This window comes from Macrotis lagotis, chromosome 1, assembly GCF_037893015.1.
Source record: "Macrotis lagotis isolate mMagLag1 chromosome 1, bilby.v1.9.chrom.fasta, whole genome shotgun sequence".
Taxonomy (NCBI): domain Eukaryota; kingdom Metazoa; phylum Chordata; class Mammalia; order Peramelemorphia; family Peramelidae; genus Macrotis; species Macrotis lagotis.
The window spans coordinates 903,628,884-903,645,508 of record NC_133658.1 but is presented as its reverse complement, the minus strand read 5'-3'; the positions used below and the strand labels follow the sequence as shown (position 1 = coordinate 903,645,508).

The following is a 16,625-nucleotide window of genomic DNA, read 5'->3' as shown; positions in this document are numbered from 1 at the left end:
AGATATTAAGATGCTTTCTCATTCAGTGCCTAAATTTTAAGGATTAATAGTCATTGTTTATGGTTCCTTTAAGCATAACATAATTTCCTTCTTTATTTCTTTTAATCATACCTAATTTTTCTGTTGTCCTGTCTGAGAATATGCTTTCTACTCCTGATTTCTTAGCTTCAACTGAAACCATAACAAATTTTGATCTAACCCCTTAAAAAGAGTAATAACCAGCAATGAAAAACAATTATCCACTAGAATTCCAAAACAATCATTTTGAAAAATGCTACCCACATCCAAATAGAGAACTGAAGGATTGAGAGCAATTACTGAGGCATATTTATTTCTTTCCTTTTCTTTCTTTCTTTCTTTCTTTCTTCTCTCTCTCTCTTTCTCTCTCTCTCTCTCTCTCTCTCTCTCTCTCTTTCTCTTTCTTTCTTCTTTTTGAACATAGGTAACACACAAAGATGTTCTTTTCTTTTCAGTGACTGAGGGAGTAGTATATAGAAATTATTTAGAAATGAACATTTGATTGGATGAAATTGAATTTTTTTTAGATTTTTTTCAAGGTAATGGGGTTAAGTGACTTGCCCAAGGCCACATGGCTAGGTAATTATTAAGTGTCTGAGGTCAGATTTGAACCCAGGTACTACTGACTTGAAATTGAATTTAAAAAAAAAAATTCTGCTTCCAAGGTCTCACATCATTCCATCATTCCTATTCCTTTTGTAAAAAATTAATTCTAAATTTAACAAGCTCTCCAAAAGAAAAGAACATTGACAGCAGGTAAGCTATGCTTAACAAAGGCAACTTTTATATAGGAGAAAATATCATGGACCAAGGGTCTAGTGCTACTAGTTTTCTTATTGTATGAACTCAGGAATGTCCCTATACCTCTCTGAACCTTGATGGTAAAAAAAGGAACAGTAAAGTAGGTATTATCTATATCTCATGAATGTTGAGTGGGGTGATGCAAGGGGACTTCATTCTAATTCATCTTACACATTCAATTAATCCCTTATACCCCAGTTTTCATTGACTACATTAGCCCCAGACCCCTGCTCCCTTAGGGTAGCTGCCAAGGTGGAGTTGGCTTCAGGCAGAATATTGAGAAAACTGATACTGAAGCTAGTCCAGTCCCCCAGGGTCATGCCCAGGGTCTTTCTGATCTCAGAGTTGAGGCTGTAGACCAGGGCTTGCCCATTCAGGTTCTCCTTGTTGATCTTCTCTATGTACTGGTTCATGTTGGTTTCAGAGATGCCCAGATCACTAGCATCCTCCTTCAACTATGGGAAAAAAAGAATGACTTGGAGTTAAGGAATGATGTATTTCTGGCTCTAAATAGAAGGTCAGTTCTTCACAATCTCAAATCTGCAAAGGGGAGAAATGAGGTTGGTGGCTGTTGTCCTTGATGCTTGAAGAGGACCAAAATGACATCACTATATTAGGGTCAAGGGGCAGAGTGTCCAACTGTGACAAGAGTAGACCAGAATGAGGTCAAAAGACTACATAGATCAAACACAAATGTTCCACCTGAACATTTGGAGGAGAGATGGCTCTAAATTTGTATATCTCACATTTCTTTTGAGCAACTGCAATTTTGCTTTACTCATAACAGTATAGTGCCTTCTTTAGCAAAGGAAGAGGAAAGAGAGAAGAGCTGAGAAGGGAAAGGAAGGGTGTGATGAAGGAAAGAGAAGCAAATCAGACATCTACCTCCCGGATACCTGCATCTTACCTTTTGGCACACTTCTTCTCTGGACATCTTGAGAAGGGCCAATGGGAGGAACCGATGACACTTGGCAGCTTGCTTCAGGGTCTGACTGCCCCAGATAAGCTCCATGTATCGCTTTAGGGACCTGTCCAAATTGGGGGTAATTTCCCAATAATCTAGGGCCTTCTGCACGGTGAAATCGAAGTCTTTGTCTAGAAACTGGAGCAATTGGAAGAAGATCTCAGGGTCTCCATCCAGTTCCATCAGCTTCTTCACTTCCTCTTTGATACTGTTCAGTTCAGAGACAGCCTTGCGAAATGCCTCTTCCAGGGTATGTGTTGAATTGTTAGTCCTGGAATTCAACATTGTTCTCCCTAGGGTTTGATTGGATACCCATTCTGGACTGATTTGGGGTATCACTGGATTCTGGGTCACGTTGATCCTTGCTACACTCATTTATCTCCCTCCATTGCTGGTTATCTTCAGCACACTGGAGTAGCCAGCTCACTCTGAATGGCCATTCATTAGCCAGGAGGACCCAAGCAATCACCTCCCTGCGGGCTTTTGTGTTGCTTGGATCCCATTTTTCCTGGAATTTCTGTTCTCTGATTTTCAGGGTGATCCAGCTTGTGTAAATCATTTGCTTCATGTGAGTTTGGTTGTTTGGGAGAAATTTAGCCAACTTGTTTTCTTTAAGATGGCTGATGATCATTTCTAACTCTTTAGTGACAGTGGTCTCCAGATCCCTGTTGTTATCGTTCTTCTTTGTCAGTTTGCCTGTCTTTTCTGAATGTATAATTTCATCCAGGAGCTTCTTCTTTTCTCTCTCGACCATGCAGGGCAAAGAAAAGGGCAGTGTGATAAATTGACTGAGGTAATAGTAGCCACTCCCAGTAAGTCTTCCCACTCTTCTGGACCTCTCCACACTCTCAGCAATAATCTTGGAATCAGCAGCTAGGATGGAGATGAATGGAGCCTCAGGGTCTGAGAGGAGGATCCGCAGGGCTTCCAGGGCACCCATCACCTTCTCAGGGGGGCAGGCATCCAGATGGGTGATCTGAAGTACAACCTTAATCTTTTCTTTGTTGTATACCTCCAAGACGGAAAGAAATTTGGTGAGTTCCTTAATCTCCTTCACAGAATGCATGAAGCCAAACTGGTCAGAGCACTTTGTATTGTTCATGAGTTTGTTGATGGTTTTCTGAGAGGTATGGTAAAATGTATATATTCCAAATCCAAGTTCCCACATAGCTATTGCAGTCATTGGAACCAAAGGGTACAAGAGTGTTTTCATTGTCCCATAGATGTCCCAATGATATATAAAGGAACATGAACCAATAACAATGAAATTAGTCACCAAAACAAGAAATAATATTAGTTTAAGGTAATGAGTGATCCTTTGGCATGTAATCTCTTCCTGGACAGGAATTCCAAAACGCTTATAAAAAAAAGGGTTGCACCTTATACTTTTCCTCAATGCAGCCACAGAGAGTGGTGACCAGCCCAGCCCAAAGAAAGTCACTGCCAGCAAACTCCCAGGCCTGGAAGGGGACAAAGATATAGTGGGTCTTGGTTTTAGTCTTCTCTGATAGTTTCTTGGGCATGCATAGGGTAATTTTCAATAGAAGGGGAATCTGATGACAGAACTTAATACAACCCTGGGAGCTGGAACTCTCTTCACTTTCCTCTGCTTCAGCCAGTATACGTTCTGTAGGGGAAAGATTTTAATTAATCAGCAGATGTTAAATGTCTGTTGTTGTTCTTTGTATTCAAAGACCATGACATCAAATAAATGGTGGCATGACATGCACATTATATTGATTAGAGAGAGGGGAAAATTGTGCATCCTTATCACTGTCTTTTCTAGAACTCTTCTTACTCCATGGCCATAACTAATAGGAAAGAGAATTTCTGGTGATAGTCTGGATATTATGAGAAACTTCACTATGATGTTCTTCTAGTGTTCATTTTTGATGTATATATCTTCATGAAATCCTTCTCTGACACTCACTGTACTGTGGAGATGAATCTGGTTTTGTAAAGGATATACAAATGGAATGAAATCTCTGGCAGGACTCTCATACTGGAAAAGTTATGAAAAGAATTCTGACTACAATTTGAGTCTACTATCAGAGAAGCAGCCTACTTAAGCATCATGAAGGATTCATCAACAGTAGACTATTAATTCTTTGACCATGGCAATAAATGAAGCATAAATAATAGTAAATGCTACAATGTTCAAGGCAAAATGGCAGAAACAGGGTAGAGTGGAACAAGAATCATATAGAATTTAAATGAGGGATCTTAATTATGTGTCTTGGAGTCCTTTGGTAGTCTGATGAAGCCTAGGGCTTCCTTCTATGAATCATGTTTTGAAATGCATTAAACAAAATACAATGCTTAAAAAATATATATTGAAATAATTATCAAAAAGTTTCAAAAATATGTTCATGAATTCCAAGTTATGAACCCCTCTGCTAGACTTTCTAAAAGCATTAATTCAGCTGTGAATACTCTAGATGAGGGGAAATAATTCAAAGAAATAAAAAATATTAATCTTCACATTCATAAGCAAAAAGAGGGAATGGAAATTACAAATGCCTGGGAATGGTTTGGAGTTTCTCCCTAGATGATCAAATAAGAGAGTTCACATTGGGCAAGATGGTGGAGTAAAGACAAGGACTCACTTCTAAAGTCCCCTCTAAAAACTTTAAAATGGGGGCAGATAGGTGGCGAATTGGATAAAGCAACCAGCCTTGGAGTCAGGAGTACTTGGGTTCAAATCCAGTCTCAGACACTTAATAATTACCTAGATGTGTGGCCTTGGGCAAGCCACTTAACCCCATTTGCCTTGCAAAAACCTAAAAAAAACCCCAAACTTTAAAATGCTACCTCAAAATGAATTCTGAAGCAGCAGAACCAACAAAAGAATGCAATGAAGCAATTTCCCAGCACAATGAAGCTTGGAAGACCAATAGGCAAAGCCTGTTTCACTATGGTCATGGCAGAGTGTTGAAGATGACTGATTCTGGAGCTCCCAGTCCACAGATAGCAATGGGGTCAGACAAATGGTCAGAAGAAAATTGCAGGGTATCCTTTATTGTCACTGGGTTTAGGGCTGTTGTATTGCCATAGCTCAAGGTGGCAGTCCAACACTAGAGTGTGCAGTCCATGAATCACAGTTCCAGAGTAGAGAAGAGTACTTGTGGTCACTCTCAGATCAAAGGACAGGCCAGGGAGCAGTGGCAACAGCTCTCCTTTAGATCATACTACCTTGGAATAACAAAAAACTTATATATCCCTAGAACTAGCTCCCAAAAGAATTGCACAAAAACTTGATACTTGAGAGAGTGCTACCTCCATCTTGGTAGTGTCCACCTTTAACATCAAGTTAAAAGTCAAGAAATAGTCTGGAAAAATGAGCAAATAAAAAAAAATCTGACCATAGAAAATTACTTTGGTGACAGGCAAAGTCAAACCCAAAATTCAGAAGACAATAAAATCAAAATATCTACATGCAAAGCCTCAGGGGAAAAAATTTGAATTGTTCTTAGCCCCTACCTCCTCCAAAGAATTCCAGGAAGAGTGAAGAGCTCAAATCAAATAAGAAAGGCAAGGGAAAATTGGAAAGAGAAATGATAGTGATACAAGAAAATCATGAAAAAAATAATAAACAGCTTGGTAAAGTACAAAAACACTGAAGAAAATAACACCTTAATAAACAGATCAAACCAAATAGTAAGAGGCACAACAAAATCCACAAAAGAGAATAAATCCTTAAAAAAAACAATATATTGAAATAATTATCAAAAAATTTCAAAATGGAAAATTCACCAAATAAAAAAGGTGGGAGAAAAGTTCACTGAAGAAGATAATTTCTTCAAGATTACTATTAGACAAGTACTAGTTAAGGACTCCATGAGACACCAATAAACAATAAAACAAAAACAGAAATATTGAAAAGATAAAAGAATGCGAAAAATATCATTGGAAATCAATCAACTTAAAAAATAGATTGTCAAGAGATAATTTGAGAATAATTGAACCACCTGGAAAAACATGATTAAAAAAAAGAACCTAGACATCATCTTTCAAAAAATTAGCAAGGAACACTTTCTTTATATCTTAGATACAGAAGGTAAAATATAAATGTAAAGAATCATGTAAGAGACTGTTGTGTGTGTGTGGGAGTACTAAGTAAACTATTATCACCTGTCGACCACTAGACTCAGGGTATGGTTTGCTTGTAATTAAGAAAATGCCATGGGAGTGGGAGTGGACCAGGGACTGGGGAGAATATTTAAGCACTTATATTTGCTTTAATAAATGGAGATCTGGAAGAATTTTAAAGAGAACTTGTCATCCTTGTCTCCCACCCCTTAAATGCTCACCTGGGTAAAGGATAAGCCAGTCTGGCAGGAACTCAACAGAATTGGATGCTAGATGAGCTCAGTGGATAGAGCATCGGTCCTGGAGTCAGGAGGACCTGAGTTCAAATCCAACCTCAGACATTTAATAATTACCTAGCTGAGTGACCTTGGGCAAGTCACTATTAACCCCATTGCCTTAAATAAATAAAATAATTTTTTTTAAAAGAAAAAAAGAAATGTGAAGAATCCATCAACTACCTCTGAAAGAGAAAATCAAAATGAAAATTCCTTCAGAATAGTATAACCAAATTCCAGCATAGCAAAGTCAAGGAGAAAGTATAGCAAACAATTAGAATAGAATAGAAACAATTCAAATGTCATGAATTTACAATTAGGATGAACAAGATTAAAAGGATTAAAAGCTTGGAATAAATTCTGAAGGGCAAAAGAGCTAGGATTATAACCAAGAATCGCCTACCCAAAAAACAGTATAATCCTTCAGGGGAAAATGCATATTTAATAGAGCACTTTTAAACATTCCTAATGAAAAGACCAGAACTGAATAAAAAATCTGATTTTCAATAACAAGATTTAAGAGGAAACAAAAAAGTTAAAGGGGAAATAGAAATTATAAGAGATTCTCTTTATCCTTATTAAGGCAGTTAAAAGGAGTATACATAGAAAGAGGGCATGGATTTGAGTTGAATATGATGGGATGATATCTAAAAAAATAAAATTAAAGGGTGAGAAGAAGATATTCACTGGAAGAAGGGCTAAGGGGGAGGTAAAATGGGGGTAAGTTATCTAATATTAAAGTGGAGGGAAAATAAGGGTACAGAGGTGACAGACATCTGAAACTTTCATCAGAACTGTCTCAAAGAGGGAATAATGAAAACACTTTGTTGCATATAGAAATATATATTATCCAACAGGGAAATAGGAGGGAAAGAGAATGGCAAAGATAGTGGGTAGGGCAGATTGAGGAAGACAGTGGTTTGAAGCAAAATATTTTTGAGGAGGGACAGGATAAAAGAAGAGACAAAGTAGGATCAAGATGGGAGAAATAACCCTAATAAAGGCTTCATGTTTCCAAATAAACAGAGTCAAATTTATAAGAATGCAAGTCTTTCAAGGGTTGATAAGTGGCCAAAGGATAGGTACATATAGTTTCAGATGAAAAAAAATCAAAGGTATCTTTAGTCATATGGCAAAAATATCAAAATCACTACTGATTAGAGAAATGCAAATTAAAACAACTCTGAGGTACTACCTCACATCTATCAAATTGACTATTATAACAGCAAAGAAAACTGACAAATATTAGAGGGAATGTGGGAAAATTGGGACACTTAAGCACTATTGGTGAAGCTGTGTACTTATCCAGTCATAGGCCAAAGGTCTATAAAACTATGCTTACCCTTTGACTCAGCAATACCACTACTACACCTGTATCCCAGAAAGATAAAAATATTTATAGCCATTCTTTTTGCCTTGGTAAAGAATAGGAAACCAAGAGCATGCCCACACATTGGGAAAAGGCTAACAAGTTGTGATACATGATTGTTGTGAGGAATATGGGGGGGTGTGGGTTCCACAAGAATGTGAAAGGAAAATTGTTAGTTTGCATTGCAAAGACTGGAGTCTGTGTATTTGTTGCCTCTGGGCAGGTACTGAATTAAGACAAAAGATTTAGCCTCAATCTGATCAAAAACTGGGCTTAGGCCAGGTCTGCCCTACCTAGTTCTGAGTTAACCTAGGGTCTTTGACCTGCTCCTTTGCACATATTTAAGGAGGTAGCTGTTCTTGCTCATTAGTATAATAAACAGGGCGGGGAAAACGTATGGGGACCAATGTATCAATTAGATTGTGACCCCAGCCAATTATTGGCAAGAAGGGGCAGGACCAAAGTCTTTCAAACTGCATAAAAGACCTAACATTTCTGGTATTCCTCACCTCTCTCCCCTTGAGAGAGGTGTGCCTTTTTATTAAGATGTCTTGATAAAAAAAAAAATTTTAATCATTCTGGACTAAGTATTCACAAGCTATTTATAGCAATTGCCATGGAACACCATTGTGTTATAAGAAGGGACGAACAGGATGCTTTCAGAAAAACCTGGAAAGATTTATATGAACTGATACACAATGAAATGAGCAGAACCAGGAGAACCTTGGACACAGTAATAGTAATGTTATAATTAAGTGTGAATAATTTAGCTATTCTCAGCAATACAATGATCCCAGCTATTCCAAAGGACATATGATGAAAAATGCTAAACATCTCCAAAGAACTGAGGAGTCTGAATGCTGGTTGAAGCCTATATATTTTTTACTTTTTTTGTCTGTATTTTCTTTGATAACACAACCAATATGGAAACATGTTTTGCATGACTTAACATATATAACCTATATCAAATTACTTGCCTTTTCAATGAGGACGGAAGGAGGATGAGAATTTGGAACTCAAAATGTTAAAAATGAATTCTAAAAATGTTTTCACATGTAATTGGAAAAAATAAAATATGAAAAAAATGAATATTAACAGGATTGTTTTTTAAGATGTTCTCAAAGGTAACAAGAAATAATCATGATTCCAAGATACCTGTGGTCATTTTCTTTTCTTTTTCTTATTTTTTTTTTTTTGGTTTTGTTTTTGCAAGGCAATGGGGTTAAAGTGACTTGTCTAAGGTCACACAGTTAGGTAATTATTAAGTGTCTAAGGACAGATCTGAACTCAGGTCCTCCTGATTCAGGGCCAGTGCTCTATCCACTATTCCATCTAGCTGCCCTAGTCATTTCTTAATATGGTGCCTGTGTTGAAGTTTTTAAAAAGCACAACCATGAAAATAGTTTGTGCATCAAAACATATTACAAATCATGAAGAAGTAGAGAAACTCTATAAAGAATTTGATTTAAACCTCCAAATTAAATCAGCACATACTTTTATGCACATTCAAGTGATTTCAGTGAGTAAAATGGGAACTGTTGACATAGATAAACAAAATAAATGAAAAGATCCAAAGATGTAGAGATGACATAGAAGTCTCATAACTATGTAGCATTGATATTTCCTCTGAGCAATGAATTTTTAAAGTGTGATAGAATATTATTGTGCCTGTAATAAATGATAAAGGAGCTGGCTTTGAAGAAATCATCAATATAAACTGATGCAAAGTGAAATAAGTTTATATAAGGACAACATTGTAAAGAAGAATAACGGAAAGACTAAAGACCCACATATACAAAAATATTCAAAGCAGTTCTTTTTGTGGTGGCAAAGAATTGAAAATTGGGGAATGGCTGAACAAATTGTGGTATATGCATGTGATAGACACTATTTTTCCATCTGTGAAATCATGAGTTTCAGGACTTCAGAAAAACCTCAAAAGATTTGCATGAACTGATGCTGAGTGGAATGAGCAGAACCAGAAAAACCTTATACACACTAACAATATTGGAAGATGATGAACTATGATGGACTTAGTCACTTCTAAAAGACTTGTGATGGAAAATACCAGAGAAGGAACTGTGGAGGTTTAAATGCAGACCAAAGCTTACTGTCTTCAATTTTTAAATGCTTTCTTATGTATTATGTTGTTACTTTTCTCTTTAATTTTTTTCTTCCATTTGGATTTGATTCTTCTCTCACAACATGATTAATACGAATCTATTGTTTAGCATGGTTATAAAGGCAGAGCCTATATTAGATTGCCTTCTGTCGGGGGAGGGGGGAGGGAGGAGGGAGGAGGGAGGAGGGAAGGGAGAAAAATATAAAACTCAAAACCTTGCAAAAAAATGATTGAGAAAAACTACTATTGCATGTAATTGGAAATACAAGTTAATAAATAAAAAGAAAAGAAAGACTGACAAACTTTGATTAATGTGAAGATCAACCAGAAGCCAAAGAACTAATGATGAAACATGTTACTCACCTCCTGAGTGGATGGATCCAAGGTACAAATTGAGACCTATATTGTGGGGGGTTATGAGAGGTGCAAATTGGACAACGTGGAAATTTCTTTTGCTTGATGATGAATATTTATAGGGCAACTAGGCAGCACAATGTATAGTGTTGGATGGAATACTTGACTTCAAATGTGACCTTAGACACAAGCTGTTTGACCTTGGGAAAATCACTTAACTGCTGTTTGCCTCAGTTTCTTTAACTGTAAAATGGGGATAACAATAACATCACCTCCCAGGTTGTTGTGAAGAACAATTTAGACAATAAAGTAAAGCACTTAGCATATTACCTGGTCCAGAGAAGGCAATGTATAAAGGTTAGCTATTTAATATCAGTAGATTTGTTTTCCTTTTTCAATAGATGGGGAGATAGGAGGAAGGGAAAGAACTTGCATAGTTATTTGTCAAAACAAAAAATTAGGGGGTCAGCTAGGTGGTGCAGTGGCTAGAGCACTGGCCCTGGAGTCAGGAGTACTTGAGTTCAAATCTGGCCTCAGACACTTAATAATTACCTAGCTGTGTGGCCTTGGGTAAGTCACTTAACCCCATTGCCTTGAAAAAACTTTAAAAAAAAGAAAGAAAGATACTGGAATGATTTCTTATTTTCTTCTGCAATTCATTTTACAGATGAGAAAAATGAAGCAACCATGTTAAAGTAACTTGACCAGATTCTCAACTATAATATTAGTGGGATTTTTTTTCCCCTCCCATATCATACTATCTAGAGAGACATATATAACTATCTAGGTCACAGGTGTTGTTACAGAAGTCCCTTGCACTCAAGTCTTGAATCAAAAAATATGAGTTAAAATCCTGGTTTTCCTATTGGTGTGTTCTCAAAGCAGTTGGTGGTCTGGAGGATGAAAGATTGGCCTTGGAATCAGGAAGAAGTGAGCTTGAATCCTGGTTCAGACACTCCCTATAAGACCCCTTCTCTGATTAAATAGGGATAGTGATAACAATAGAGTTGTTGAGGGAATCAATGAGAGCTCTCTCCTTCAGAAGACTATCTACTATAGGTGCCCTATTTCTTTTCTTCTCCCCCTTTCCTTAACTCTTATGATATTATAATTCTATTGAAAGTGTTCTCTCCAAAATTATCAATGATCTCTTAACTACTATTTCTAATAGTCTTCTCAAATTCTCAGTCTTATTGATCTTTCTGGAATTTTTAGCACTGTCAATCACCTGCTGCTCCTCATACTCTTTTCTCTCTAGGTTTTTCGTTCTCCTGATTCTCCTATCTCTCTGACTATTTCTGTCTCTTTTGGTGCATGTGAGAAATCCCTGAGTGTTTGGTATCCACATGATATGAGAGGATGTTTTTAGGATTCCACAGGTCTGAACAGTACATGAAAAAGCAGGAGTCTCTGGGCTGTTGATTGGGTTAAAAGACACAAGCCTACTTGCAGGAATGTAGGAATAAGACAAAAGGAAAGATAAAAGAATTGACTCCAACCAGTCACCTATCTGGAAGAGTTCTTCTAACCTGACCTGAAGAAGTCAGAGCCCAGATTAGACTGAAACCAACTGCAGCTGGTCTGGATTGACTTAGGGTCCCTTTCACATGTGCCCATGCTAAACAGACCTCATGCATAGTAACTTACTGTGACAATTGTGGCTCATCAGTGTAGCATGCATGGAATGATCAGGGAGGGAGGAGTGATATGGGATGGACCTATCAATTAGATTGTATCCCTGATGTCTTGGACCAATGTTTGACTCAGAAAGGAGGAGAAAAGCCTTTCAAACCATATATAAGGCTGGACATCATCACATTGTTCTTCTCACTAGGGGCAGTGCCCACTCTCTAAAGGGAATGGTAAATTAAAGGATCCTTCTGTCACTCCAGGCTAAGTTTCATTATTGGGAACCAGATGACCTTACTTTGGAACAAAGAATAAAGAAACCATTTCTAACAGTGGATCTTTAGCCTATTAACTGTGGGTGTCCTGCAGAAAGCTGTCCTACTTCTCTTCTTCTTCTCACCCTTACCTGAGCACCTGCAGGTGCTCTACCCCAAGAGATGTAAATGTTGATCTCTGCAACCTAGAACAACATCATGGGCTTTGTGGGCTAGATTTCTTTCTTCACTCTGGTTCTCATTGATTGGCCATGAAGAGATCCCAGGCCAAGTTCCATTTGGTCATTTTTTGAATTTTGTTTGTCTCAGAGTGAAAATAAATAGCAATTGTTTCTGTTTGGGCCAGAAATCCTAAGGCTCTTTGCCTGGATTATTTTATTTTTGCCTAAGTAAAAGAGGCCATTCTTTGCCTCATTTCTTACCTACCCTTAATTGCTAAATGAACATTGCTTCAGTCAAACTGAGACCTGGAAAACCTTATTTTAAAAAGGCCAAGGTGTCCCACTACCACCTCCAGATATCCCCGACTTATATCTGCCACTGGACCCAGATATCTCCAGAGGAGAGAGTGAAGCTGGTAACTTTGCACAGCCCTGCCTTATTTAAATCCAATTCATTTGCAAGTCTCCCTGATGTCATGGTCCTCTTCAAGAAAGAATGACAAACAGAATTCACTATTTGATAAAAACTATTAGGAAACTGGAAAATAGCATGGCACAAACCAGGCATAGACCAACATCTCATACCCTATATCAAGATAAGTATATGGATTCATATCATGTATCATGATGGAAAATGCCATCCACATCCAGAGAAAGAAGTATGGACCAAAGCAGACTATTCTCCGTTTTAAAATTTTGTTGTATGCTTTATGGGTTTTTTTTACCCTCTTGTGGATTTTTGTTCCTTTTTGTTTTGATTCCTCTTCCACAGCATGATAAGTATGGAAGTATGTTTAACATAGTCCTACATGCATATCAGATTGCTTGCTGTCAAGGGGAAGGGGAGAGGGAAAAGACAGAGGGAGAAAAATGTGGAACTCAAAATCTTACCAAAAAAATGAATATTAAAAAGGATCTTTCCATGTAGTTGTACCAATAAATAAATTTAAATTAAAAATGGGGACATTATTTAGATTTAAAGGGTGATAGCATAAGCCAATTAGAAGAACAAGGAATAGTTTACTTGTCAGATCTAGGGAGAGAGAAAGAATTTATGACCAAAGAAGAGATAGAGAACATTATGGAATGCAAAATGGATAATTTTGATTACATTAAATTGCAATTTACATTATTACATTATTACAAATTACATTAAATTACATTAAATTTTGCAAATCAAATCAATGCAGCCAAGATTAGAAAGAAAGCAGAGAACTGGAAATCAATTCTTACAGCCAGTGTTTCTGATAAAGTCCTCCTTTCTCGAATATATATAAAGGCTGTTCATGTACAATGGGGTTAGCATATTTCCATATTAGACATGTTATGAAAGAAGAATTAGAGCTAAGGGGGAAAAACACAAGAAAAATTTTTAAAGAAATTATAAAAAGTGAACATAGTATGCTTTTCTCTGTATGCATACTCCATAGTTTTTTATCTAGATGTGGCAGGCATTTTTTTTATAGAACTTCTCTCAGGATTGTACTTGATCATTGAGTGCTGAGAGGAGCTGCACCTATCATATTTTATCATTTCACAATGTGGTTGTTACTGAACAAAATGCTCATCTGGTTCTGCTCACTTCACTCAGCAACAATTTATGCATGTCTTTCCAGGTTTTTCTAAAGTCCGACTGTTCACAATTTATTACAAAACAATATTACTCCATAACATTCATGTACCATAACTTAAGCAATCAATCTGTCATTGATGGGCATTCTCTGCCACTACAAAAATAGCTGCTGTTTAATTTGATGTAATTATCTGTTTTGCACTTTATAATATTCTCTAAATCTCCTTTAGTTGTATACTTCCCTCTCCATAAATCTTTTTTTTTTTTTTTAGGCTTTTGCAAGGCAAATGGGGTTAAGTGGCTTGCCCAAGGCCACACGGCTAGGTAATTATTAAGTGTCTGAGACCAGATTTGAACCCAGGTACTCCTGACTCCAAGGCCAGTGTTTTATCCACTACGCCACCTAGCCGCCCCTCCATAAATCTTTACAGACAAACCATTCCGTATTCTCCTAAATGGTTTATGGTATCACCTTTTACACCTAAACCATTTTAATTTATAGGGTATTTTATATATAAGGTATTTGTGCCTCACTATTTTCCAATTTTCCTAGCAGTTTTTGTCAAAAAATGAATTCTTATTCCACAAGCTAGAGTTTTTGAGTTTATCATGCAGTAGATTGCTATATTCATTTACTACTATTTCTTTTGTACCTGATTTATCCCGGTAATCCACCATTTTATCTCTTAGCCAGTATCAAACAGATTTGATGAATGCTGCTTTATAATACAATTTCAAATCTGATATATGAGGCCACCCCCACTTTGCATTTTTTCTTTCATTAATTCCCTTGTTATTCTTTATCTTTTATTCCTCCAGATGATTTTTTTACTACTTTTTCTCACTTCTGTAAAATAGTTTTTTGGTAGTTTGATTGGCAAGACATAGAAAAAGTAATTTATTTAGGTGATTGTCATTTTTTTTTTTTTAGATTTTTCAAGGCAATGGGGTTAAGTGGCTTGCCCAAGGCCACACAGCTAGGTAATTATTAAGTGTCTGAGGTTGGATTTGAACTCAGGTCCTCCTGACTCCAAGCCCAGTGCTCTATCCACTGCACCACCTAGCCACCTCAGTGGTTGTCATTTTTAATTATATCAGTTCAGCCTACACATGAACAATTTACATTTTCCCAATTGTTTAAGTCTGATTTCTTTGTGTAAAAAGCGCTTTGTAATTGTATTCACATAGTTTCTGTATTTATCTTTAAATTTATTTTTAACATTTATTTTTTAAAAATTTGAGTTCCAATTTCTTTCCATACTTCCAGGCTTTCTCCCATATATTGAGAAGATAAGTAATATGATACTAATTATACATATGAAGTCATGCAAAACATATTTCTATATTAACCAGGTTGCAAAAACTAAACTAAAAAGGCAAGAAGCATAATGAAAATGTAAAAAAGTCTTCAATCTACACTTTGGAGGTGGATAGCATTTTTCATCATGTTTGTCGTTAAGTTGTTTTTCGTCAAATCTGACCCTTCAAGACCATTTGGTGTTTTTTTAGCAAAGATCCTAGAGTGGTGTTTTATTCTTCAGCTCATTTTACAGAGGAAACTGAGACAGAGTTAAGTGACTTGCCCAGGTTCATAGAACTAGTAAGTATTTGAGCTCAAATTTGAACTCAGGTCCTCCTAATCCCAGGGTTAGCACTCTATTTATTGCACCACCTAAACTGTACATTTTCCTCATGCATCCTTTGGAATTGTCTGGGATCATTGTCTTGATCATAGCATTTAAGTCTTTCACAATTGAATGTCATTAAAATGTTGTCACTACTGTTTACATTGTTCTGCTTCTGCTCCCTTCACTTTGTATCAGTTTTTCTGAAACTAGCCACCTCATCATTTCTTAGAACACAACAATATTCTGTGATAATCATATACCACAACTTGTTTAGTCATTCCCCAGCTGATGGGCATCTCCTCAAATTCTAATTCTTTACTACCATATAAAAGAGATGCTATAAATATTTTTGCACCATTAGGTCCTTTTTGTGCTTATCTTTGATCTCTTTGGGCTACAGACCTAGTATTGCTATTTCTAGGTCAAAAGGTATGCACAACAACAACAAAAAAGATATGCACAATCTCATAACCCTTTGGGCACAGGTCCAAATTGCTTTTAGAATGGTTGGACTAGTTCACAGTTCCACCAACAGTCCATCAACAATGCATCAATAGAGCATAGCCATTTTCTACATCTCAGGATGGAGTTTCAAAATATTCAAATAGAGTGAACATGGTACAGAAGGGATTGGTACAACTCAGGACCTGGAGACAGAAAGGAATCTGATGTGGGAGGCCTGAGGGACTGGAGATGTAGTTGAAGAGAAGAGCCTGCTGTACCTACTTTGAATCCTTTCCATGACCTTATTCAGACGATGCCGACATGTCCCATAAAGTCTGACAGTCACAGGAGTCTTCACATGATGCAAAATCTTTCCCAGTGTGTCACAGTACAACTCATCAGGCAAATGGTCTGGAGAAATAAGATGAAAGAGGGTTGGACTCACATTTCTACCATTGATTTGAATAATCTTTGGAATGCTCTAGACCCAGGGGAGCCCTTAGGTAAAGAATGGAAATTCCACAGTGAGAGTGTAATTTCAAAAAAATGTACATGGGCCCCTTTGTGAATCCAAGATCCCTATTAAGCCTTTTTAAATGATTTTATTACCATTAATGCTTATTTCACTGTCATACATAATGTTATAAGGTGTCATAACATTATATCTGGAACCATATACTCTATCCATCTCTCCCCTTGTGTGAAGCCCTGGATGTCTTATAGTAAATTAGTAATTCCATGTGATTCGGCCTCACTGCCTCCCTTTGAGGCAAAACCCTCTTAGGAATTTGACAGGCATTGTTCTGCTGCTATGTCCCTCAGATGCAGGATTCCAAATTCACTTTCTATTTATCCACGTCCCACAGGCCATTGCTGGCCCTCTTTATCCAACCTGAATATTTTTATTGTGTACATCTTTTCAT

General features: G+C 37.0%; 1 protein-coding gene across 1 annotated transcript; it reads right to left on the bottom strand.

Moving 5' to 3' along the window:
* Window positions 1–288: 288 nt before the first annotated feature.
* On the bottom strand, window positions 289–16,076 carry LOC141491855 (uncharacterized). Its single transcript, XM_074192625.1, has 3 exons — window positions 15,985–16,076; window positions 1,727–3,410; window positions 289–1,274 (listed from the first exon to the last, which is right to left on the bottom strand). The coding sequence occupies exons 2-3, from the start codon at window positions 2,156–2,158 to the stop codon at window positions 999–1,001; spliced, it is 708 nt and encodes a 235-aa protein (XP_074048726.1). The 5' UTR covers window positions 2,159–3,410; window positions 15,985–16,076; the 3' UTR covers window positions 289–998.
* Between the last annotated feature and the right edge of the window lie 549 nt (window positions 16,077–16,625).

Coding starts and splice junctions, on each gene's coding strand:
- LOC141491855 (XM_074192625.1), bottom strand. CDS start 2,158: ATGAGTGTAGCAAGGATCAACGTGACCCAGAATCCAGTGATACCCCAA. Junction 1,275..1,726: donor GAGAAGAAGTGTGCCAAAAG/GTAAGATGCAGG, acceptor TTTTTCCCATAG/TTGAAGGAGGATGCTAGTGA.